Here is a 24,782-nt window from a genome sequence, read left to right as displayed (position 1 = left end):
CCTGAGGGCGGAGCCTAACGTCCTGACCTGTGTCTTCCTAGATAACATCCCCGAGGACCTCCGGGACCCGTTCTACGTGGACCAGTACGAGCAGGAGCACATCAAGCCGCCCGTCACGAAGCTGCTGCTGTCCAGCGAGCTGTACTGCCGTGTGTGCGGCCTCATCCTCACGGGGGACCAGGCAGCCGCCTTGCAGGGCCACCAGGCTGTCATCCAGGCCCTCTCCAGGAAAGGGATCTATGTGATGGAGGGTGACGACACCCCTGTGACGGAGCCGGACCTCAGCCGTGCCCCCATCAAGATGGTGAGACAGTGTGCAGCGCCTGGGGGAGGCTGGGGTGTGTCCAAAGAGCGTGTTCTCAACGTGGGTGGTGAGGGCAGAGCACAGGCCCAGGTGTGTGCTGTCCAGGCAGCCGAGGGGCTGCGTTATGGTGTGTGTGCTCTGAGCGCCCGTCTTATCCTGTCGGGGCCGCAGGTCCGAGCCGCCAGGTGGTGGTGTGTGGGTGAAGGGTGGTCCCCGCAGTGAGTGACTCCCCAGGGCCCAGGCGAGGGAGGAAGACTCATGTGCGAGCCCTGCATTGTGGCCTGGGCGTCGAGCTGCTGCTCTGTCCCCAGAGTGCCCACATGGCGATGGTGGACGCCCTCATGATGGCCTACACCGTGGAGATGATCAGCATTGAGAAGGTGGTGGCCAGCGTCAAGCGCTTCTCCACGTTCAGCGCGTCGCAGGAGCTGCCCTACGACCTGGAGGACGCCATGGTGTTCTGGGTCAACAAGGTGAGCTGTGCCGGCTGCAGCCGGGCCTGGCCGCACGGCCGGGAGGTGAGGGGCGCTGTCCCGCGCCACACCGGGGGTGTCTCACCGAGCCTGGGGGGATCCCTGTGTGGGAACACAAGTGCCTTTTTAATGCTTTTTCTTCTGTTTAGGTGAATCTTAAAATGAGAGAAATAACAGAGAAAGAAGTTAAATTGAAGCAGCAGCTGCTGGAGAGCCCGGCTCATCAGAAGGTAAAAGGCTCATTTGACGTGTAGCTTGCTCGCAGCGTGCAGAGTCGGTGTGGGGCTCAGTAGAAGGGGCTCCCAGTTCCAGAGGTTTCCGTCAGTAGCCACTGCTTGCCTCTTTAATTCATCAGAGAGCAGGCAGTGCTGAGATCCACTTGCTGCCTTGGGGAGGGGTCTCCCAGCAACCTGTGCCCCTCCTTCCTGGGGCGCTGTGTGCAGCCCGCAGGATGGGGGAGCTGGGACGGAGGACATGGCCTGTGGCGCAGGCACCCTCTTCAGCCCCCTCCTGCGCAGCCTGGCTGGGGTCCGCAGAGCCTGCGGCCTGAGTGGGATCCCAGAGGGGCGGGCTGCGGCACCCACTCCGCCGCTGTTGGCCTGCCCTGTCCCCGCGCTCCTGTCCGTTGTCCAGCCCGGACATCCCTACAGCTGCTCAGTCCCCACGTGCAAGCAGGTGCACCCTGGCTGCCTTGCAGGCTTGCTGCTAGAGGGCCGGTGCCCCCATCCCTGCTTGTCTCCATGGTCACCACGCACTGGCCAGTGGGCAGCAGCCCAGGCCCTCTGCCTGCCTACTTACCAGGCTGTTGGGCCCCATGCCTCCCGCCCAGGCCCTGGTGGGCATGCGGGACAGCATAGATGAAGCCCCCCAGAGCCAGAGCAGACACGCTGCCTCCAGGACGCGGCTCCCCCCACAGCCCCTGTGTCCTCTGCTTCTGCCAAGGACCGTCCTGGGGAGGTGACCTGCAACCTTCAGGGTCATCTCTCACTGTCCGACCCGCCAAGGTCACAGCACCTGGGATTTGCTTCCCAGAGGCCACCATGCCTCTGCCGCGTGAGCATGTGTTGGGCCTGCCCACGGGCACCTGCCCCCTGACACTCCTCTCCGCTTCCTCCCTGCTTCGTGGGCAGTCTCCCTCCAAGTGGTACTGGAAGTTGGTGCCCGTAAGTGACCCTGAGCCACCAGCCGCCATCTGCAGAGCCATCCGTTTGCCATCATTCGCTTCCATTAAAATTGCTCGCACCCAAGACTGTGGTTATCGTTGCATCCGTCCGTGTGCTCGTCGCTGCACCTGCTCTCGTGGGAGCCGTGCTGCTTGTGATGTGTGGCCAGGGTCAAAGTTCTCCCAAAGGACTGCTGTGAAGTCCTCCTCCAAAAGGGCTGCATGTGCCCTGCTTGCCCGGCCGTGGTTTCGAACCCGGCATTCTCAGTAGCCGTGAACTGGACTGTGTGGTGTGAGGGTGACACCCCGGGGGTGCCGGCAGACTGCCCAGGAGACTCCGCCACCTGTGTCCCCAGGTCCTTGGCTCCCTCTGTCCCCTGTTCCTGCAGCCTCGGTCCTTGTGGAGAGGAGAGGGCGGGCGGAGATGGCGCACGGTTGGTGCTTGGATTCTAGCTGGTGGTTTGTCCTGGCAGTCAAGCCTAGGGATGCCTGCAGACCCAGGGCATCCTGCAGGTGGCTTTGTACGTGTCCCTGGTGCCCTGGGCAGTGGCAGAGCTGCACAGCTGAGTGCTCCTTTGCTTGTCTTTGGTGGAGATGTGTGAGGAGGACGAAGAGGGCGCTGCTGCTGGGCGTGCGTGTCTCGGTCGCACCCCGGCAGGAGGGCTCAGCAGTATAGTTTCTGCGAGTGAGTTGGTGACCGCCCGCGGGCGTCCGTGCTGCTGGGATTGCGGGGTGTCAGGCAGCCGTGACCTGGAAGGACAGGGTCGGGGGGTCCTGCTGCAGCTCAGGGACAGCTCCTGGCGAAGCTGGCCAGGCCGGAGGCTTCACCGTAGTGCTTGGCAGTGATTGGCAAGGCACTTCATCAGCGAGCGTGTGGGATGTGTGTGTAATGAAATCGCCATTTCCTTCCCTGCATGGCCCTGTCCCTGCCCCGTGCCCACTCTTCCAGAAGCCTGGCCTGGTGCATGCCCTGCCGCACTGCATGCTGGAACCTCTGAACTTTGCACGTGTAGTACAGTCTGAGGCTGGTCACGTGTTGTCACATGTGCCCTGGGTGCCGAGATAGAAGTTAAAGCGTGGTAGCATTTTATTGATACAATGCCTCATTGCTAAGTGTGAAAGACTGTGTTAGAAACGGTTATGTTAAACACTCTACACTGTCCCATACTAACAGTCTGGGGTTCTGGACTGTGGCCGTTTCTCTGAGTCAGGCCTGGCTGTATCCCTCAGGCCCGGAGTTACGCCGTGCCGCTGGCTCCCTCCTCTGAGGACACGTGGCTCAGGGAGGTGCCTTATTTTAAAACTTCCTCGGCGAAGCAGTCCAGCAGACCGGGAGGTGGACACCGGGGAGCGTGTTCGTGGGCGAGTGGCAGGCCTTGGTGGTGCTCGGGACCCTTGCACGCGGCTCCCTGCGTGTGGAAGCAGTTGCTGCACTCCTGCGAGGCGGAGGGCGCACCTTGCCTGGCTCCGCCCTCTGGGCGCTCCTGCAGTTGCTGGGGTGGCTGATGGTTGTGTGACGGGAACCTTGGCCAGTCCATGTGTTTTGCTTGAGGTCTCAGGTTAGTGCTGATAATTCCGGGAAGGTGCCCGTGACCCGGGTGTGCCGGACACGAGGCTGTGAAGGTGCCCGTGACCCGGGCGCGCCGGACACGAGGCTGGGCACTGCTCAACTTGTTCCTCACCAGCTTCTTGTGTGTTGGCTTGGCATGTGGATCTGATGTCACTGGCAGGTCATCGCTGTTCCTCAGGGCTGGCAGCCAGAGGGCGGCTTCAGACCCCCGGGCCCCTGCTGGATGGCTGAGCCGCCCTTCCTGTTGCCTGCACTGGGTGTGCACCTGGCCGTGCGGACGGCGAGAGCTCAGACCCGGGAACGCCGTCCTCCCCCCACTGCAGGTCCGCTATCGGCGAGAGCCCCTGTCGGCCCGGCAGTGCCCTTACTTCCCGTGGGTGGAGGACCTGATGCGGGACGGCAGTGACGGCGCCGCCCTCCTGGCCGTCATCCACTACTACTGCCCGGAGCAGATGAAGCTGGACGGTGAGTGCTGCTGCAGCGGGCGCGGGTTCAGATCCCACTGCCCCGGCTCCCCTCCAGCTCCCTGTTGATGTGCCGGGAAGCAGAGGCTGGTGAGGCTCCGAGCCAGGGCTGCTGTGGCAGTCTAGCGAACGGACTGTGGGTGGAAGCTCTCGCTCTTCTTTTCAAAGAAGTAGATCTTAGTAGAAGGAAGGAAGCTGCACTGCGTGTGATCCCGAGGCTGGAGCATCCTGCGAGGAAGCCCAGGTCCTGATGTCAGCGGGCGTGCGCCCTGCTTGGGGGGAGCAGCAGGGGCTCGGCCGTGGGCGCTGCGCTGTGCTGTCTGCAGGCGGGAGGCATTGGTTGGCACTCGGGACTGCTTCTCCATGTGGAGAGCAGCACGGTACAGTGTGCCTGCAGACCGCTAGCGTGTGGCTGGCGTGCTGTGTCCTTCCAGTTACTCCGCACGTCACGGTGTGGGGCCAGGCCGGTGACCTGGGCCAGGCTCTGTGTTGACAGGGGCCTGGGCAGGCTCTGTGTTGACAAGGGCCTGGGGCAGGCTCTGGCCGAGGGTGATGGGCCTGGGGCAGGCTCTGGCCGAGGACGGTGACGGGGCCTGGGGCAGGCTCTGGCCGAGGGTGATGGGCCTGGGCAGGCTCTGGCCGAGGACGGTGACGGGGCCTGGGCAGGCTCTGGCCGAGGACGGTGACGGGGCCTGGGGCAGGCTCTGGCCGAGGGTGATGGGCCTGGGCAGGCTCTGGCCGAGGACGGTGACGGGGCCTGGGCAAGCTCTGGCCGAGGACGGTGACGGGGCCTGGGGCAGGCTCTGGCCGAGGACGGTGACGGGGCCTGGGCAGGCTCTGGCCGAGGACGGTGACGGGGCCTGGGCAGGCTCTGGCCGAGGACGGTGACGGGGCCTGGGCAGGCTCTGGCCGAGGACGGTGACGGGGCATGGGCAGGCTCTGGCCGAGGACGGTGACGGGGCCTGGGGCAGGCTCTGGCCGAGGGTGATGGGCCTGGGGCAGGCTCTGGCCGAGGACAGTGATGGGGCCTGGGCAGGCTCTGGCTGAGGTCTGTTGCACGTGGGGCCTGGCTCCCACTGTACATAATGGGTGCTAGGTTAGGGACTGTGTGGAGGCAGTTCTTGTGAGTGTGGTTCCACGTGTGTAGTTCTCTGTGTGTTTGTGTAGGTCTGTGTGTTTGTGTATGTCTGTGTGTGTAGTTGTGTGTGGATACAGTTCTCTGTGGATACAGTTTTTTTTTAAATTTTTACATTTTTAGTATCGTTTGCGTAGTTGAGGGTTGCACTCCCATGTGGGCCTCTGACTAGGATGGGAAGGTGGAGGAGCCATGGAGGAAGGAGGGAGGGACACGTGTTTGGTTTTTCCTCTTTTCTCCTGAATCTGCAGCAGGGAAGGTGAGGGGACGGTCATGGGGTGCTGCCCCAAACCCCGAGAGTGGCTAGGGGCGTTCTGACTGTGGTTCTCACGGCTTTGGCAGTTCTGTGACATCACTGGCCTTGTTGTGCTAAGGTTGAGAAAAACTTCCCGTGGTCTTTGAACTGACCAAGTCCACCTGAGTGCGTCCACAGCCCCAGACACCTGCTGCCAAGCTTGGCCAGCAGAGTGGTCCAGCCAGTTCTGCGCTCCGTCCCCTGACGAGGAGGCGTTGACTGATGTCCTCTGCTGGCCTAGCTGAGCTGGCTGTCACGTCTCCATGGCACCTGGACATGCTGTCCTCTGCACGGGCATCAGCAGCTGAGGCACTCCAAGGTGAACCACATGTCCTGTGATTTGTTCCCTGTGGTCAGGGTTTTAGTCTAGTAGGCTGTTGGGGAATCCTCCAAGAAACCTCACCTGGGGTGACCTCAGACTTGACTCTTGTGTGTGCCCACCAGTGCAGGGTCAAGTTTGATCCGGCACCTGCACCAGCCAACTCACAGAGCGGTGGATGTGGCTGCCTGGTCAGTTCTGTCCCCCGTCCCCTCTCTCCTGCAAACTGACTGGTGTTGCGGCCTGGCCCAGTCCAGCCCAGCTCCGCACAGGCTTGATGTTCACAAATACCCCAGGGGGTGCTACAGACTAGTGGAAGCAAGCCCTGATACCTGCACCAGGCCCACCGGCAGCTGACATGTGAGTTGGTATAGCCTGTTACATCCTGTTCCCCATCTGGCTCTTGCTGCACATCTGTGGCTTTGCTCGGTCTGACCCGCCCCCCCTCAGACCCACACGTGTGCTAATGGCTGCTGCTGTCTTGACTGGTCTGGCCTGCCCTTAGCCTTAGCTTGCATGCCCAGCAGCAGAAGTGGTAGCCTAGCAGGAGTACCCACGGTTTCTCTACCCGGCCCCTCCCGGCCCTGGATCTTACACCTGCCAGGAGGTTCTGTGGTCTAGCCCAACATGACCTGCACTCAGTCTCAGCACTTGCCAGCTGGTGCTGTGGCCTAGCCTGGCTGGCCTGCACCCATTCTGGCTCTAACTTGTGCCACAAATATGGCAGCCTGGCCCCAGCCTGACCCACCCCCAGACCCAGCTCACATGGCGGCTCAGAGGTGCTGTAGCCCCTCCTGGCTCAGCCCACCACAAGTCCCAGCTCTCGCTTTGCCCAGTGGAAGCAATGGCCCAGCAGGGGAGTTCCCGAAGTTCCCCTACCAGGCCTGCACCCAGCCCCCGGTCTTGTGCAGGCCAAAAGGTGCTGCAGCCTGGCTCAGCCCAGCCTGCCCCCAGACCCGGCCTGCCCCTAGACCCAGCCCACATGCCAACAGATGCTACAGTCCAGCCTCTCGTGGCCTTTTCCCAGCCCCAGCTCTCCAGCTTACCAGCAACAACTTCAGCCTATCAGGGGAGCTCCCCAAGTTCCCCTGCCGGGTCCATTCCAACAGTTCTGTGTGCGTGTAGTTCTGTGTGCGTGTAGTTCTGTGTGCGTGTGGTTCTGTGTGCGTGTAGTTCTGTGTGCGTGTGGTTCTGTGTGCGTGTGGTTCTGTGTGCATGTAGTTCTATGTGCGTGTGGTTCTGTGTGCGTGTGGTTCTGTGTGCGTGTGGTTCTGTGTGCGTGTGGTTCTATGTGTATGTGGTTCTGTGTGCGTGTGGTTCTGTGTGCGTGTGGTTCTGTGTGCGTGTGGTTCTGTGTGCGTGTAGTTCTGTGTGCGTGTGGTTCTGTGTGCGTGTGGTTCTGTGTGCGTGTAGTTCTGTGTGCGTGTAGTTCTGTGTGCGTGTGGTTCTGTGTGCATGTAGTTCTGTGTGCGTGTGGTTCTGTGTGCGTGTGGTTCTGTGTGCATGTAGTTCTATGTGTATGTGGTTCTGTGTGCGTGTGGTTCTGTGTGCGTGTGGTTCTGTGTGCCTGTGGTTCTGTGTGCGTGTAGTTCTGTGTGCGTGTGGTTCTGTGTGCGTGTGGTTCTGTGTGCGTGTGGTTCTGTGTGCGTGTAGTTCTGTGTGCGTGTGGTTCTGTGTGCCTGTGGTTCTGTGTGCGTGTAGTTCTGTGTGCGTGTGGTTCTGTGTGCGTGTGGTTCTATGTGCATGTGGTTCTGTGTGCGTGTAGTTCTGTGTGCGTGTGGTTCTGTGTGCGTGTGGTTCTATGTGCATGTAGTTCTGTGTGCGTGTAGTTCTGTGTGCGTGTGGTTCTATGTGCATGTAGTTCTGTGTGCGTGTAGTTCTGTGTGCGTGTGGTTCTGTGTGCCTGTGGTTCTGTGTGCGTGTGGTTCTGTGTGCGTGTAGTTCTGTGTATGCGGTTCTATGTGCGTGTAGTTCTGTGTGTATGCAGTTCTGTGTGACTGAGAAACTTGAAACTGGTCGTGAAGGTTGCATGCGCCCCTGCGTTGCCAGGCCACACGCGGGGGGAGGGACCGGTGCCCTGATGGATCCTGGTGCCTGTGGACAGAGGGGCAGCCATTGCTCCAGTTCCAAAATAAATGAATCTGTATATACATATGTATATATTAAGATTTACTTATTTTTATTGCAAAGTCAGATATACAGAGAGGAAGACAGACAGAGAGGAAGATCTTCCGTCCAATGATCCACTCCCCAAGAGATCACAATGGCTGGTGCTATGCCATTCTGAAGCCAGGAGCCAGGAACTTCCTCCAGGTCTCCCACATGGGTGCAGGGTTCCAAGGCTTTGGGCCGTCTTCGACTGCTTTCCCAGGCCACAAGCAGGGAGCTGGATGGGAAGTGGAGCTGCCAGGACTAGAACTGGTTCCCATATGGGATCCGGGCGTGTTCAAGGCGAGGACTTTAGCCGCCAGGCCACGGTGTGCGGGGCCTGCTCCACTTCTGATCTGCCGCCTGCTGATGTACCAGGGAAAGCAGCAGAGGACGGGCAAAAGCCTTGGACCCTGCACCCGCGTGGGAGACCTGGAGGAAGCTACTGGCTCCTGACTTTGGATCTCCTCAGCTCTGCTGTGGTGGCCATTTTGGGGACTGAACCAGCAGATGGAAGACCCGTCTCTCCTCTCTTTGTAACCCTGCCTTTCAAATAAGAATGAATTAATGTTGAAAATAAGGAATTTTTGGAGAATCAAGATGGCAGAATAGGGTAAGGCACATTTAAACGGACAGGGAAACATTTAATCAGGATGAGGCAGACAGGACACATTCCAGGAAATAGGAGAGGACAGAACAGCAGAGGGGTACCTGGAGACTGACAGACATAGGAAAGCAGCGAAAACAACAATGTAGTGTTGCAGTGACTGATACCCCAGCGGCATTCAGCAAGTGGCAATCTGAACTCCACCAGCAGCCGGAACTCCTGGTGGAGGGAAGAGCCGTTCACCGGGAGTTTGGGAGGTGAACCCAGACAAAGAACTGTCCGGATATCCTGCTGATCCGTTTGATTTGATCAGGAGCAGAAACAGAGCAGCAGATCCTAGACAGGCAGTGCAAGAACAGGGTGGATTTCACAGCCCAGTCAGCCCCCTAGAGCCGAGTTGGGAGCCATTTTGCTTAAGGAGGCAAAGGCAAGGGTAAGGACTGAGCATGCGCTGAGCTGGGAGTGAACTCATTTCTGACTCAGTGAACTGTAGCAACGTGGCATTCTACAGGTTCCACCCAGGACAGGTCTGGGTAGCCTTCAGACCTGACGGCCAGCAGATCAAGAACTCTAGTAGTGTTAAGTCAGGCGCCATTTTGTACACTGTGGCAAAAGATTTAGGACTGCAGGGGACGACAGTGAACTGCACATGTGCTGAGCTCACGAGAACTCACTGAGTTCTGTGGATTGCACTGGTCCCACAGAAAAATAACACCAACTGTGGCATCGTACGGGTCAAAATAGGTCCGTGTGGCACCCAGACCTAATGTCCAACAGGTTCCGGCAAGATCAGCGCCACCAACAACCTAGCTATATAGGATTCCTGGTGTCTCTAATCCTGGGACCTGCTCCAACCGGGCGTAGGAGAAAGGTTGTACAGACAACAGTGCAGCCTCAGCACAGTATCACAGGAGGTGGAGAGTGGTGAGCCAGGAGCTGGGGCTACGGAGTTTTTTTGTGGAAATCTAACATATCCACCATGGGGGAGGGTATGGGGAGGGGTTGGGGGACTCCCAGAGCCTATGAAACTGTGTCACATAATGCAATGTAATTAATAATAAATAAATAAATAAATAAATAAAACTTTCCTTGGAAAAAAAAAAAAAGGAAACCTAACATAAGAACCCAGACCTGGAACTCGCTGGAGGGAGTGGCACAAGTGGCTGCAAGCAAAGAGTTGTGTACCAACTGCAATAAGTGAAATCTCATTGTAGACCTGTGGATGACACAGCTTAGAAACCTGCCCCAAGGAGAAGACTCTGCTAACCAGAAGTACAATGACCTAGAGCAAAAGAAGAGACAGAGGCACAATGAATATTACTGAAGACTCCCCTGCAAAGGAGCAAACCCCTATGCCAACCTCAGAGTTCACTGAGGAAGACATCGAGAAAATGGGGGACACAGAATTCAGAAAACTCATTACGAAGCTTCTGATCAACAGTGAGAAGCACATACAAGAGTTCAAAGAATTTAAGGAATATGTTACACAAGGAATAGCAGCAATAAAGCAAATCAAGGCTGATATATCAGAAATTAAGAACACAGTAGAGCAAATTAAAAGTACAGTGGAGAGTCTCCAAAACAGAATGAAGCAAGCAGAAGAAAGAATCTCAGAATTGGAAGATATTTCCTGTCACCAGGGGAAGCAAACAAAAAGCTGGAAGCAGAGCTGGATCAGGCCAAAAAAAGTATTCAAGAATTGAAAGACACTATTAAGAGGCCAAATATAAGAGCTATGGGAGCTGGCATTGGGAGGGGTTCTGATGGAGGAGCCTGGGCAACTCCTCTGGCAGGACACAGTCCCTGCAGGTAAGCGCAAGAAGCATGATAGGAAACAGCCCAGAATAGGCCATGGAAAGTTTCCCACTGGCACACATTCAGCATGGGTCAGGAGCAGACCAGGCTGAATCAGTTCATGTCATCCACTGGCAAATCCGATCACCAGAACAGAGTGTGGGATGAGCCGGGTTTGGTCGCGACAAAACAAGTACACATTATGGAATGCCAGGGTGTGGTTGCCTGTACTGGATATGAATGCAGCACCCAACCAGCACGCGTGAGAACCAGGAAGGGAGGGGCAGAACCGGCAGGGGGATTAAGGGGCTGGTCCCCTCGCCGGACAGCTACTCCCACTGGAAAGCGTGGGCTGGGATGGGGACAGACCAGACTAAGCAAGGCTACAACACCTGTGTGCTGCATGTGGACTAGATCAGGGAAAAGCCAGGTTGGGCTGATTATTCCTGCGGTGCAAGCATAAATTAGAGTGGGTGAGGGATGTTTGGGCATAGCCGCAGCATCAGCTGGCAGAAGCTGGCACTGGGGACTAATTCTGTCAAGTCAAATCACAGAACCACCTAAAGAGTGCATAAACCGGGACAGAGAGACCTGGGAGGGAAAAAGTGGGTTCCCCCTTCTTGGGTCACTATTCCCGTGGGAGGGCATGAAAACTAGGACGGGGGCTGGGATGGCTAGACAGAGAGGCACTCAACAACATCCGTGAGGGCTGGATGATTGAGTTGGTTAGATGGAACTAAGCTTTAAAACCCATTGACAAGTACCAGAGCCAAATGGGATGGGGGACAGACTGGTCTTCTGCTACACATACTGGCAAACCAGGGTAGGGGGCGGGCCTGGTGGGGGTTATTGTGGGTCGCCGCGACTAGGCTGCAGCTCCCACTGGTTTGTGTGAGGGCCGAACCAGACTGGACTGCAACACCCATTGGTTCCAGTGCAACTCGGGACCGAAAACAGAACCAACCCAGCAATTGAAACCACCAGCTGATCGGGGTGATGGACTGTGCCGGGCCCTGTGCTTGCTAGAACATACAAGAATCTAGTCTGGGAATAACTCAAAGTTTCTTTGGAGATCTCCCCAATCGAACTGCTGGACTCAGAACTCTAACCAAGAAAAGACAGAAGACAGAACAGGTCGATCATTCATCTCAGCTACATGTTGGCAGCGAAATATGGGGCGAACGGAGACTTCATGATGGACCATATCAATCAGTGGATGACCTCATCGAGCGAAACTGGCAGCGATTCATAACCGGAGAACTATTAACACCACTCGAGCACATATCTCAGAGCATGCCCCACATCCGGGACTTGGGGTGAGCGGGAAACTAGGTGGGGCTTCTCCCTCAATATCCCCCTTTACCTCAGATACATGATGGAAACAATATGGACATAATAGCATTGCCCACTTCCCTATCCCCCTGAACCTTTGTTTTTCTTTAGCCGTAATTAACTATGTAAAGATTGTCAACAACAACACAATAAAATAGATTTAAAAACAACAACAACACCAACAACAAAAGAGTTATGGGAGTCCCAGAAGGTGCAGAAAGAGAAGCTGGTTTTACAAATATATTTAATGAAATAATGAAGGAAAATTTCCCTAATTTAGAGAAAGAATTGGGAAACAAGATCCAGGAGGGGCACCGAACTCCCAACAGGCTTGATCAAAAGCAATCTTCACCAAGACACATGATCATCAAACTCTCTTCAATCAAACATAAGGAAAAAAATCCTTAAATGTGCACGTGAAAAAAATCAATTGACATATAAAGGAATGCCAATTAAACTAACACGAGACCTCTCACAGGAAACTCTACAGGCCAGAAGAGAATGGAGTGACATATTCCAGACTCTAAAAAATTGTCGGCCTAGGATAACACATCCAGCAAAGCTTTCTTTTGTCTTTGAAAATGAAATAAAATTCTCCCACAGTAAAGAAAAGTTAAAAGAATTTGCCTCTTCCAAACCTGCCCTACAAATGATACTTCAAGATGTTCTCTTGGCAGAGAAGAGGAATAGCACCCACCAAAACCAAAGGCAAACGGGAAGAATATCCCAGTAAAATGACAACAGAAGACTAAACCAATGAACAACCCATTCCTACAATGACAGGACCAAAGTACCACCCATACATATTAACCCTGAATGTAAATGGCTTAAGCTCAATTAAACGACATAGATTAGTAGACTGGATTTAAAAACAAAACCCATCTGTTTGTTGTCTAGAAGAGACACACTTCACCAACAAAAATCAGTGGAAACTATATCGCATGGGTTTTGATGTTTTCTGTTAGTTCATTTCTTCAAAACACTTTCTTCTGATTAAATCATTCAGTGACTTGTAGATCATATAGTAGCATCATTCTCTGCAAGGGGCTTCTTGATTTTTGTTTCTTCATCTACACGTTAGTGATTTAATAGCATGTTATTTAACTTTGTGGTGTTGTTAATTTCTTTTTCTCCCTGTTGTTGATTTTGTTTTGTGGCTCTTCATTTAAGGGGATGTATAGTAGCTGTGTAATGGAGACTGTCATATCTAGTAACGTCATTTAACTTCATGGCATTGTAAATTTCTATTTTTCTTCCTATTACTGATTTTGTACTGTGACTTCATTTAAGGGGATGTACAGTAGCTGTGAAATGGAGACTAACATCCAGATGTGAGGATACAATGCAGTATGCATCTCTACTTCCAGACAAAGATAGACTTACAATGAAACTGTTTACTATATCCTGACAATAGGATGCTGGACTCTCTGCCATTGTCCATGCCCGCAATGATGGACATATGACTGTGTATGAAGAACTACACTATGGTAATGATATAGGGGAACTAGATGGCGGCGGGGGGTGGGGAATGGGGCCTGGGATAAGGGAAATCCCAGGAGCCTATGGAACTCTATCATAAAATGAGAATAATAATAATAATAATCAAATGTGAACAAAAAGAAATAATAAATCAACAGAAAAAGAAGAAAATAAGGAATTTTGAGGTCAGCTAAGTTTGTCTCAGTGGATTTATAAAAAGTGGTCAACTCGGATCTGGAGGAAGGAGCGATGACTGCTTACTGTCTCTGTAACTGCACACTGCTTCAGGGGCAGGTGTGGCAGGAGAGTGGGTTTGCACACTGCCTCCCCGTGCCCACATGCCCTGTGCAAGTCCCGCTCTTCTGCACTTGACAGTATCTGGGGAGGCAGCAGCAGGGATGGCCCGCTCGCGTGGGAGCGCTGGGTTCGGTTCCTGGCCTGTGGCTCTGGGTCAGCCCTGGCTGGGGTGGGCGTTTGGGAAGCCAACTGGTAGATACACCATCTCCTCCCTCTGTCACTCTGCTTTTCGAAGAAATAGATCATTTTTTTAAATCTCTGCAAAGCAAGAATACGGAACTGAACTGCAGACTCCAGCTTGGGAGTAGGATAAATTTGACTCTGGACAGAAAGCACCCCGAGAATTGAGTGCTGGGGTGCAGGCAGGTGCAGCCTGGGCGGTGGGCTGTGCGAGCCCTGCGAAGGGGGCAGCGAGAGCCCCGCTCGGCTTCCCTCCGCAGACCTCACCCACCGAGGCGGGCCGTGCCCGGGAGGGTCGGCACGGGGCCGGGCTGAGAGCATAGCTCTGTGCTGAGGCTGCACATGGCCTGCTGGGCGAGGACTCTTCTCTCTGAAAGTAGCTGCAGGAGCAGGGCTGCCTGTGCCAGCCCGGTGACAGAGCCCGTTCCCAGGGCTGGGCTGTCCGTCGCCAGGGGTCTCTGACACCGAGGAACCCCCAGACCAGCAGACATGCCTGGCGAGTGATGGGAGGGGCTGACAGGTGCTGACCGTGGACGGCCACATAGGGTGGCCTCACTCAGAGCACCAGCAGGAGGGGAACAGGAGCAGGCGGGGCTTGCCCGGAGAGCATGGGGAAGGCCTTTGGACAGGGCCACGCGCCACAGCCTACCACGTGGCTGTCAGAGGGCCATGGTAGACACGGCCGTGGAACCCGGGGGCTCCTGGAAAAGAGACCACCACAGACAGCTACTTAGAGAGACAGGGAACCGTGAGATGGCTGCCTCTTGGAGGGAGACTGTACCCCCAGTGCTAGGACATAGGACAGCAGGAGGCCCAGGAGACATGAGCTCTCGAGCCGTTCAGGCTGCAAGGTGACAGCCCAGGAGAGACCCCTGGCACATGGCCAGCAGAGGGAGAGGTGGGCGAGGCTGGAGTTGGGGCTTCTAACACATGCTGTGTACAGGGTGGGTTTGTTTTCAAGTCTTATTTATTTAGAAAGTTACAGAAAGAGGTCTTTCTTCTGCTGGTTCATTCCCCAAGTGGCTGCACTGGATGGGGGCTGGTGGGGGGTAGTGCGGGAGCACAAAACTGCCTGGGCCCCCCGTGCGGGTGCCAGGACCCTGTTACCAGGCCACGAGCAGGAGCAGCCAGGACTCGAACCAGCCCTCCTGAGATGCAGGAGGCATCTCCCCTGCTGTGCCATTGCCTGACTTGTTTTAAGATTTGTTTTATGTTTGCCTGAAGGGCAGAGATCTTCCATCCACTGGTTCCTTTCCCAGTTGGCCGCAGTGGCCGGGGCTGTGTCCATCCAAAGCTAGGAACTTCCTCTGAGTCCCCCACGTGGGGGCAGGTCCCAAGGCTTTGAGCCATCCTCCGCTGCTTTCCCAGGCCACACAGGCAGGGAGCTGGAGGGGACGTGGAGCAGCCGGGACATGTCCTGGCACCCACATGGGGCTGCCAGCGTCACAGGTGGGAGCTTTGCCAAGGCCCGGGTGGGTAGCTTTCTGACCCCTCCGGCTTCTCTGCCCGGCAGACATCTGCCTGAAGGAGGTGCCATCGCTGGCTGACAGCCTCTACAACATCCGGCTGCTGAGGGAGTTCTCCAACGAGTACCTCAACAGGTGTTTCTACCTCTCCCTGGAGGACATGGTGTACGCACCCGCGGTGCTCAAGGTAAGGCCCACGCGCCCACGCGCCCACGCGCCCCACACGAGTGAGCCACTCACGGAACCTGCTCTCCGACAGCCCAACGTCATGGTGTTCATCGCTGAGCTCTTCTGGTGGTTCGAGAGCGTCAAGCCCGATTTTGTCCAGCCCAGGGACGTGCAGGAGCTGAAGGGTGGTGAGTGACAGGCCGGCGGGTCTCCTGTTTGCCCTCGCTGAGCAGGAGTGGGTTCACCCCTGGGTGCTGCAGCTGATTGACACGGCTATTTGGGTGTCGTGTGTCTCTGGGTCTGTGGCGTTTGGTGTCCCATCTGTTGGGTGGGACTTCATGCAGCGGGTCCGAGCTGGCTGGTCCTCTAGCAGGTGCCTCTGGTCTTGTGGGGACACTGGCCAGGAAGGGCAGCGTGCACGTGGCTGCTTACTTTGGCCTCTGTAGTGGCCTTGCCTGTCAGTCCCCACTGTGGCTCCCCAGCCTCTGATGTGTGTGTGCCTGGGATGGCCGAGGGCAGCGTCTGTTATCAAGCGCGGTCACCTACCTGTCGGGTGCTGGGACAGCTGGGGAGCCGAGTGCTGCTGCTGTCTCAGTGCCAGTGACTGATGGCAGGGGTGGGCTGCGGGGTCTGGCTTAGCCCTGGGCCACACAGGCTCAGCTCCAGGGTGCCACGTCTGTCTTCGTGGCATCATGCCCGGCCTTTGCCCAGCAGTGGATAGTTCTGGATGTGGCAAGCAGGCATACTGGGGCCAAGGCTCTCGACTCTACCAGTGTCCTGTGCCCACCAGGGCCCTACTGGAAAGGTGGATCCCTGTGGCTGCAGACTCCGGGGCTGTTCCTACTGGACATGCCACGTTGTCTAGCAGTAGCTGTGGCACTATAGCCTGCACTTGCCCAGGATCCCCTGGTCCCCCCAGAACCCCATCAGGAACCCCCCGCCACTGAGGCCAGGACAGCTCTCATGCTGCGCGTCCTCCCAACCAGACGGCATCAAGCCTGCCGCCTCCTCCCCGTCATGAGAGGTGCAGGTGGGCTGACCTGAAACATCCCCTCCGCTTCCCAGTGCACACCTGGCTGGGTGCTTGACCACGGTCCCTGCTGCAGACAGGGCCGCCACCTGCATGCCCCCCCAGCAGCGGACCAGGAACTGTGGCCTGTGAGGATGAGAAACTGGCATGAGGGCACTTGTGGCCAGAGATGGGGACGCAGGTGCCTGACGCTGAAGAGGTGCCGATATAGGAAGTGGGAATGACAAGGACAAGTTGACTTTGGGAGAGCAGAGTGGCCCCCAGAGAAGCTTTGAAGACAAGATGTGAGTGTCCCCAGAGCTGCGGCGTCTGTCGGGAACAATGTCTGCTAGGCAGCATCTCTCAGGCCCTGCAAGTCCCAGTGTGGGTGTTGGTGGGAGCTGTCCACGTGTGGGCATCAGTGGGGAGCTGTCCACACGTGGACGCCGGTGGGAAGCTGTCTGCTGTGGCCATGGTGGGGAGCTGTCCACACGTGGACGCCGGTGGGGAGCTGTCCACGTGTGGGCATCAGTGGGGAGCTGTCTGGAGCTTCCTGTGGCACATCTTTGTCTTCCTCACTGGAGCCTTCATGTGGCGCCTGTGTTGGCTGCGTGGCTGCTGTTCACTGAGGCAGCTGTGCTGGGCTCCCTCCCTGAGACGCTGCTGGCCGGGCCCCGTGGGCGCTGTGCAGCCTGCACATCCTGGCTGCCCACAGTCTGCGGCTGCCCTGCTTGCCCCGCTCCCAGCTTCAGGCTTTTGTGCAGGGTGCCCATGTTGGCCTTGCCAGGCGAGGACCATCCTGTTAGTCCCACTGGTCCCACCTCCCTCACAGTCCTAGGTGTGCTGTGCCAGGGCCGCTGCCCACTGGCTGCACCTGTAGCTTACAGGGTGGAGTCCCCTTGGCTCCTGGGATTTGCTGCCACAGTGACTGGTCGCAGGTCCTGAAGGGGCATGTGTCACTTCTTGGTTGAGAGTGTGCTGGGCCGCCGTGCATGCAGCCCGGTTGGTGGGTCAGTGCTTGCCCCGTCCCAGCCTCGCTGGGAAGGAAGGGGCCTCTGTGCTGTCTGTCCTGCCCCCATTGTGGGCCACGGGTGCCTACCCCAAGCGCTGTGCTTCCTTCCGGGACAGTGGGATCTGACCACCACTGTCAGAAAAGACAGTGTTTGGTCCCTTTCTGTGAGCTTGGCTCTCCCAAGCTCTGGTAGTGCAGGCCTGCCCCCTGCGTTCCCTGTGGGGAGCTGGCCTGCCGGATGCCGTGGGCGCTGTGGTGCACACAGCTGTGGTTGTGAGGCCCCACCCTTTCCCTTCTGCACCTCGGGGTTCCCTGTGTCCTTAACCGTGATTTTTGCCATCTCAGTTGTCTGATGTCTTAGCTTCACCCCGCAGCACGGGGTCAGAGTTCCTAGCAGGGAGGCAAATTCAGGGAGTTCTGAGAATCTGAGGGTCCCCAGACTCCCAAGGCCAGATCCGATGTGCTGCACATGTCCAGCCTAGCTTGGCCATGCAGCCTGCCCGGGAGCTGCTGCGAGAGAATGCAGCCCGTTGCCCTCAGCTGCCCCTCATGTTCCTGTCCTCTGAGCCTCATCCCGTCAGGCTCCTCCTGCCAGTACGGGGCTGGGCCACCACTGCACAGCCCGCATTGAGCGTCTGGGGCATCACCCGCCTCGGGTCAGCCCCGGAGCATCAGTACTGGGGCTGCAGGGAGGGACCATGTGGGACGGTGCGGAAGCCGAGTCCACGTGGGCCACAAAGTGGCTGGGCCAGACGAAGCCCTGCTGGCCTTGCCTTTCTGCTGCCCAGCTTGGGTCTGGGGTTTACCCTGTGGGCCTAGGAAGCAAGCAGCTTAACCGGCAGCGGGCTGCCGTGGGGCAGTGGGGCAGATGCTGGTTGCCTGCAGAGTGGCCTGGCCAGAGCACAGCAGTTAGCTGTGTGCAGGCGCCTGCGCAGTTTGTCACTTGGGCTGTCTGTAGAGGCTGGCGTCCCAGAGCGCCCTGGTGAAGGCCGGGAGGCTCCCCAGGCGTCGAGTTCCTGCGGTGCTGTCGTGGCAGATGCCGCCACACGCCTGTGTCCACCTGTTGCTGTTTCTGCAGCTAAGACCGTGCTCCAGCAGAAGAGCAGCCGGCCCCCGGTGCCCATCTCCAATGCCACCAAGCGCAGCTTCCTGGGCAGCCCCGCCGAGCAGCCGCCCGCCGCCCTGGCAGCCGAGGGCTGCCACCACTGCCATCCGTACCCCGAAGAGGCCGAGTATCCGTGAGTCCAGTGGGCCGCGGGCGGAGCTACCCCACCTCGTTCCTGGGCTTCTGTGGGGTGTTTAAAATCGAGGGTGACTGGGACGGCATGTCCTCCAGGGCCAGTGACCTGCGAGCAGTCCCCTAGCGGTTCTGGTCTGATTTGAGAATGAGGCTTTTCTCCACACTGTGTGACAGCGTTCAGGAGTGGTCTGCGGGTCGCAAGGCTGAGTTCCACAGCACGGTCTGACAGGCAGCGCCTCCCGAGGAGTGTTCACTTGCAGTTTGCTTTCACTTGGAGTTTGCTTCGTCATTGGGGTCAGCTCTCCACAAAGTGTTTTCCCACTGCGAGGACCTCATGTGCAGTCAGCTTGGGAAGAGTTGGGGGAGGCGTTGGGGGAGGCCAAGCCGGGCCGGCCGGAGCACGGCGGTCCAGCTCCCTCACAGGGAGCCACTCAGGTGAGAGAAGCGTGGCCCCCTCGCGATGGCTCGATGGCTGAATCCTCACCTTGCACAGTGGGGTCCCACATGGGCGCTGGTCCCAGTCCCAGCTGCTCCGCTTCCCATCCAGCTCCCTCCTTGTGGCCTGGGAAAGCAGTCGAGGACGGCCCAAAGCCTTGGGACCTTGCACCTGCGTGAGAGACCTGGAAGAGGTTCCTGGCTCCTGGCTTAGGATCGGCTCAGCTGCAGCCGTTGTGCTCACTTGGGGAGTGAACCAGCAGGTGGAGGATTTGTCTCCTCTTCTCCATAAATCTGATCTACCTTTCCAATAAGAATGAAAAAAAATATTTTAAATAAAAGATGAAGGCAGTATGCAGAAATGGTTGTTTAAGGAATATTTATTTGAAGGCACAGTGGCTAAGAGAAGGAGACACATCACTCTGCCGTCCACTGGTTCACTCCTCGAGCGGCCATGATTGCCGAGGTTGACCCAGACCAAAGCAGGACCTGCGAGCCCGGCCGGGTCTCCCGCATGGTGTAGGGGCCAGGCTTGGGCTGTCAGCAGCTGCTTTCCCAGGTGCGTTAGCGGAAAGTGCTGGTGCACGTGGGGCATCTGGGACTCGAACCTCCTGTGCCAGCATGCTAGCCTCTCCAGCGTGATTTCAAGGTTCTGTGTGAAGGTGCGACTCCAGGAGAAGGGGAGATGCTCAGCTAGTTGGTCAGCGGTGGCCCTGACACCTGTTGGGGGTCTGATGGGGGCCGAGGTGAGGAGGAAAGAGGTGGTGCAGTCACGGTTGTGAGGCTGAGCTGGGGAGGCGGCAGGTGGAGTGAGGGGCTGAGGGCGTGGCGGGCGGTGGGCCCAGTGTAGAGCACGAGGCAGAGGTTAGGGAAGGCAGTGGGCGTGGGGCAGTGTGGGTGAGCAGGCTAGGGACACATGGCAGTGTGGGTGAGCAGGCGGTGGGCACAGGGGGAGTGTGGGTGAGCAGGCGGTGGGCACAGGGTGCAGTGTGGGTGAGCAGGCGGTGGGCACAGGGTGCAGTGTGGGTGAGCAGGCGGTGGGCACAGGGTGCAGTGTGGGTGAGCAGGCGGTGGGCACAGGGTGCAGTGTGGGTGAGCGGGCGGTGGGCACAGGGTGCAGTGTGGGTGAGCAGGCGGTGGGCACAGGGTGCAGTGTGGGTGGGCAGTTGGGTCTCCGGTTGGGTTTTGATGTCACTTAGCATGCCTGCTATGTCTGTGTGCTCAGTTTGGATTTTAAGGAGAGCTGGTGGCGTGGACATGTCTCTGTGACCTGTATGCACGCGGGCAGGCCCTGTGGGACACACTCCCACGCAGGGTCAGTGGCCGGAGGCTCCCACTGCACATGTGCCGTGTGGTTTGGCTTCAGGTGTGGACAGCTGAGGGCAGGCACTCTGCTCGGACCCGCACTGCAGTCCCTGGCCCGGCCCTCCTCTCTGGGAGGCCTTTTCCTGGTTCTCCTCTTGGCTTTGGGCCCCTCGGTCTGCCTCTGGGGCCTGTGGTAGCAGGCCGTCCGTGTGGTCCCCTCCCCGAGCCACGTTGTGCTTGGTCCCTTTGCCACGTTTTCCCCAAAGTGAGGTCCCCAGAGCTCTCCTGGGCGGAGTGCCTGGGTCATAGCTGAGCCGAGCTGTGCCGGTGGCGTTGTGGAGCCTGGCCCCTGTGGTCCTGGGCTGGGAGCAGTGTGACCAGTTGGCAGCATGTCCGGGCATTGCTGCGGGCCTTCCGTGGGCCTCTCCCCGCTCCGCTGATGGGCTGGTCCTGCCCTCTCGTCGGGACTTTCACCATTGTGGCTGATGAAGCGGTGTCCGCCTTGTGGGCTTTTAAAAAGAGAATCAGTGCAGAGGTAGAGTCCGCATGTGCTGGTTCCCTGGCCAGCGCCCAGAGGCCCCACATCCCGACACCGTCCGCAGCCTCCCAGGCTCTGTGTGCTTGGGCAGCTGGGCTGGAGCAGGTCTGGGACTGGCGCCCAGGCACCCTGACACGGAACACCGTGTCTGAAATAGCTCTGCCGGGCGCCTGCCCTGTGATCTTTCTTTCTGATGTTCCTCTCCCTCTCTCAAATTGTTTTTGAAGGTTGTGTCTTCCAGGTGTGCTATGTTTCTTTTTACTTTGGCTTCTCTCAAGAGGCAGCCATGGTTGTAGTTGAGCTTTGCTGGCAGAACTTGAGTCTTGTGGCAGGTTGGGGCGCCCCAGGCTCCCCTGGCCTGGCCTCCCAGTGACGCTTCTCTGCTCTGTTTCCGCCTAGTGGGAGAGGACCCTCCGCCGCCGGCCCGGCCCACCCCCTGCTACCACTAAGGCAAAGGCAGCAGAAGACGGTGCAGGGAGAGGACTCCCCTGGTGAGCACTGCACCCGTCCACCTGTCGGCCTCGCTCCGCGCGCTCCAGCTCCTTCCCTGTGTGGTGATCGTAGTAAAGTCTGGCTTGTATGAGCTGGCAGGAACGGGCAGTGTTGCACAGAGACAGTCTAGAACCCCCTGTCCCATCCACGCGAGAGCGTGCGTGTCCTGGCACTCACCAGCACTTGGGTTTGGGGTCGTGTGCTGGTCTCTGCGTTACGCCGCATGTCCGCCCCTGCAGCACCCGGCGCCTGGCCTGCTGGCTGCTCCCCGGGGGTCCTGATGCCCGCAGGTACAGTGGTGTGGGAGAATTGTGAAAGTGCTGCCTAACCCGGGCCTCTCCCCGTCCCCGCCGTCTGTAGATCAGCGACATCGCTCCAACTCCCTGACCCGCGTCGATGGTCAGCCGCGAGGCTCAGCGATGGCGTGGCCGGAGAAGAAGGCTAGGTGAGTCCCGGTCTCCTGCTGGAGGCTGGCATGTCCCCAGGCTGGTCACGGAGACCCTGCGGGCTGGCGCCAGGCTGCAGCTGCCCGAGGCCTGCTGTCCCAGCAGGGGGCACCCCGTCCTCGGCGCTGGCAACCACTTCGAGAAAGTAGATTCTTTGTGCAGTGATCTTTCCGCTGTAATTTTTAAAGAGGCGTTAGATTCGTTTTGTTTGCTTTAACCTCAAAGGCCGAGCAATAGACAGAGGCCCTCCAGCCGCTGGTCACTCCCCCAGTTACCCACCAGTCAGGAGCTGGGCCCTCCTGGACCCGAGCACCTGCACCCACTTTCTCCCAGGGTGTGAGAGCAGGCAGTGGGATGGGAGCCGAGGTGGGACTTGGCAGCAGGCGCACCGACGGGAGCGGGCTCCAGCTGGGTCACCGCTGTGGTGTCGTCCTCAGGGGCACTCATTGGGAGTGCCCACTCAGGTATCCGGCGTGGTAGAGATGAAGGGAGGTCCTCCGTTCCCCCGCCCTTTTCAAGGTGGGCCTGGGATTAGAGCGTCTGCCCTCGCGGCCGGGCCCTTGTCGCCCCCTCTGTGAGCTCACGTCCAGCACTTGTCGCTGTGCTCCAGGCCTGTGTCCCAGCCCACTCCGTCCACTCTCCCCCACGCTGCCAGCTGTGACGTGGACCCTGGTTCTGGCGACAGCGTCAGCTTGGCCCGCTCCATCAGCAAGGACAGTTTGGCATCCAGCATTGTCCACCTGACCCCGCAGAACCGGCCTCAGCCTGCAGCTGCCAAGACCAACGGGAAGAGCCTGCTGAACCGTGTCAGCATCGACGACGAGGAGGAGGAGCTTGTGGCCATCATTGGGACAGAGGGGGCTCCCCGCCATGGGGACCCCGAAGGTCCCAGGGCCTCACCCCGGGCCCCAGGCCTCATGATGAGTGCCAGGTGTCCCCAGCGGCAGGCAGAGGCCCCGGACACTCAGCCTGACAGCTTCTTCTTGGAACCCTTGACGCCGGCAGTGCTGAAGCCAGCGAAGGAGAAGCAGGTTGTCACCAAGGAGGACGAGCTTGGAGAAGGGAGGCCCCGGGGCAGCACGGCCAGGAGGCCCAGCGAGGGCCGCCAGGCGCTGGGGCGCAGGAGGCTGGTCAGCGCGCCCGGAGGCCATGACTTGAATAGGACATTCACCCCGATTCCCTGTCCCGAGTCTCCGGAGCTGAAGGGTGCGGGGGCCGCGGGAGAGGCTGCCAGGGGGCCCCTGGCGCTCGGGCCGCTGGAGCTGACCTCTCGGGACCAGTGTGCCGGTGGCTTCTTCCTTCACGCAGGCAGGGCTGCTGAAGACACGGGGGGCAGGATCCGCGTCAGCCCCCGGAGCCCCGAGCCGTGGACCCCGCTGAGGCCGGGCTCCGACTCGGACGGCGGGGACGCCGAGGACGCGGAGCAGCTCCTCCTCGGCGAGGCCCAGGCCGTGCTGCGGTACGCGGGCGAGGAGGAGTCCGCCAAGCTGCAGGAGGACCTGAAGGTGCGGGAGCACGAAGACAAGGACGACACGAGCGGCCGCTCCAGCCCGTGTCTGAGCACGGCCTCCCAGCTGAGCAGCGTGTCTGTGGCGAGCGGCAGCATCAAGATGACCAGCTTCGCCGAGCGGAAGCTGCAGAGGCTCAACAGCTGCGAGACCAAGTCGAGCACCAGCAGCTCCCAGAAGACCACGCCGGACGGCTCGGAGAGCTGCCCGCCGCTGACCACGTGGAGACAGAAGAGCGAGCAGAGCCCCGGGCGGCAGGGCAAGGACGCCGCCAGCCTGCTGGCCTCCGAGCTGCTCCAGCTGCACATGCAGCTGGAGGAGAAGCGCCGGGCCATCGAGGCCCAGAAGCAGAGGGTGGAGGCCCTGTCGGCCCGGCAGCGCCTGCAGCTGGGCAAGGCCGCCTTCCTGCACGTGGTGAAGAAGTGCAGGGCCGAGGGCGCCCCGCAGCCTGCCACGCCGGGGCGCTGCGGGCGGGAGCTCTCGCCGCACGACGGGGGAGACCTGGACAGCGGCCCTGCCAAGGCAGAAGCCTTTCTCCTGAGGGAGAGGCTGAGCGAGGAGCTCGTGGGCGAGACTCGAGACGTGGACGCGGCCAGCCTGGCCCTGCTGCAGTCCAGGCCCAGGGAGCCCGCCGCGCTGCACGACGCGGAGAGGACCAAGGCGCTGTCGGCCGCGCTCCTGGAGGACGGCCTGGGTGAGGTGGCGGACGTGGGCGAGTGTGAGCTGTCCATCGAGAAGCTGAACGAGACCATCAGCACGCTTCAGCAGGCCATTCTCAGGATCTCCCAGCAGCAGGAGCAGCTGCTGCTCACGGCCCCGGCTGTGCCCGTGCCCAGGAGCCACGCGCAGGACCAGAAGGCCAAGGCCCCCGTCCACTGCCTCGAGCCCCTCTCCCCGACGGCAGTGCCCGGGCACAGGAAGCCGCCGCGCCTCGGCCAGGGCCGCAGTTCCCGTGCAGGGAGGCCTGCGGAGCTGAAGGTTCCCAGGGACAGGCAGGGCTCCTCCCGAAGTAAGACCCCGACCCCCAGCGCCGAGAGCCTCCCGCACCTGCGCCCTTTCCCCACAAACAGCCACTCGCGAACGCCCTGTGACCCCGGCAGTGCTGTGGACTCCGGGGGCGACCCCCCAGAGAAGAGTCTGCGGGACAGCTATAGGCTTCATGACGAGAGCAACCAGCGGACCTTGGCCGTGCCCCCCACCAAGGACCCCAACATCCTCATGGAGCAGCTGGGCGCCAGGGAGGCGGGGCTGGGCTCCTCGGACCTGCCAGCCAAGGAGGCCGTGCCCCCCGACGAGCCGCTGAGGAGCAAGGCCAGCCTCATCGAGGTGGACCTCTCGGACCTGAAGGCCCCCGAGGAGGACAGCGGCGAGGGGGAGCACGAGCAGGCCCTGGAGCTGCCCGGCGAGGGCGACCAGAAGCCTGGCGTCGGCTTCTTCTTCAAGGTAAGTGCGTGGCGGCCCTGCTCGGGGGGCGAGGAGGCAGTGGCTGGCACCTTCCCTGGGAGCGGGTCCTGTGAGGGGTGGGCATCAGCATGGCTGGGGGTATGGTCCACACGGGTGCCACGGGCCAGGCACGTGGTGGCTTTTCGCCCGCCTGAGAACAC

General features: G+C 59.1%; 1 protein-coding gene across 2 annotated transcripts in view; it reads left to right on the top strand.

Annotated features, from left to right (window-relative positions):
- CAMSAP1 (calmodulin regulated spectrin associated protein 1) overlaps window positions 1-24,782 on the top strand; it is a 48,018-nt gene that overhangs the window by 19,038 nt on the left and 4,198 nt on the right. The window contains exons 2-11 of one of the 2 annotated variants that reach the window (XM_058672420.1): window positions 42-304; window positions 616-777; window positions 927-1,007; window positions 3,833-3,974; window positions 15,073-15,212; window positions 15,285-15,378; window positions 18,293-18,452; window positions 21,132-21,223; window positions 21,585-21,669; window positions 22,281-24,621. In XM_058672420.1, the coding sequence (XP_058528403.1) occupies window positions 42-304; window positions 616-777; window positions 927-1,007; window positions 3,833-3,974; window positions 15,073-15,212; window positions 15,285-15,378; window positions 18,293-18,452; window positions 21,132-21,223; window positions 21,585-21,669; window positions 22,281-24,621 (3,560 nt within the window). Of the gene's footprint in view, window positions 1-41; window positions 305-615; window positions 778-926; window positions 1,008-3,832; window positions 3,975-15,072; window positions 15,213-15,284; window positions 15,382-18,292; window positions 18,453-21,131; window positions 21,224-21,584; window positions 21,670-22,280; window positions 24,622-24,782 lie in introns of both variants that reach the window. The other variant, XM_058672419.1, reaches the window with a different exon arrangement.

Source organism: Ochotona princeps, chromosome 14, assembly GCF_030435755.1.
Source record: "Ochotona princeps isolate mOchPri1 chromosome 14, mOchPri1.hap1, whole genome shotgun sequence".
NCBI classification, from domain to species: domain Eukaryota; kingdom Metazoa; phylum Chordata; class Mammalia; order Lagomorpha; family Ochotonidae; genus Ochotona; species Ochotona princeps.
This window is presented reverse-complemented; position numbering and strand designations above follow the sequence as displayed.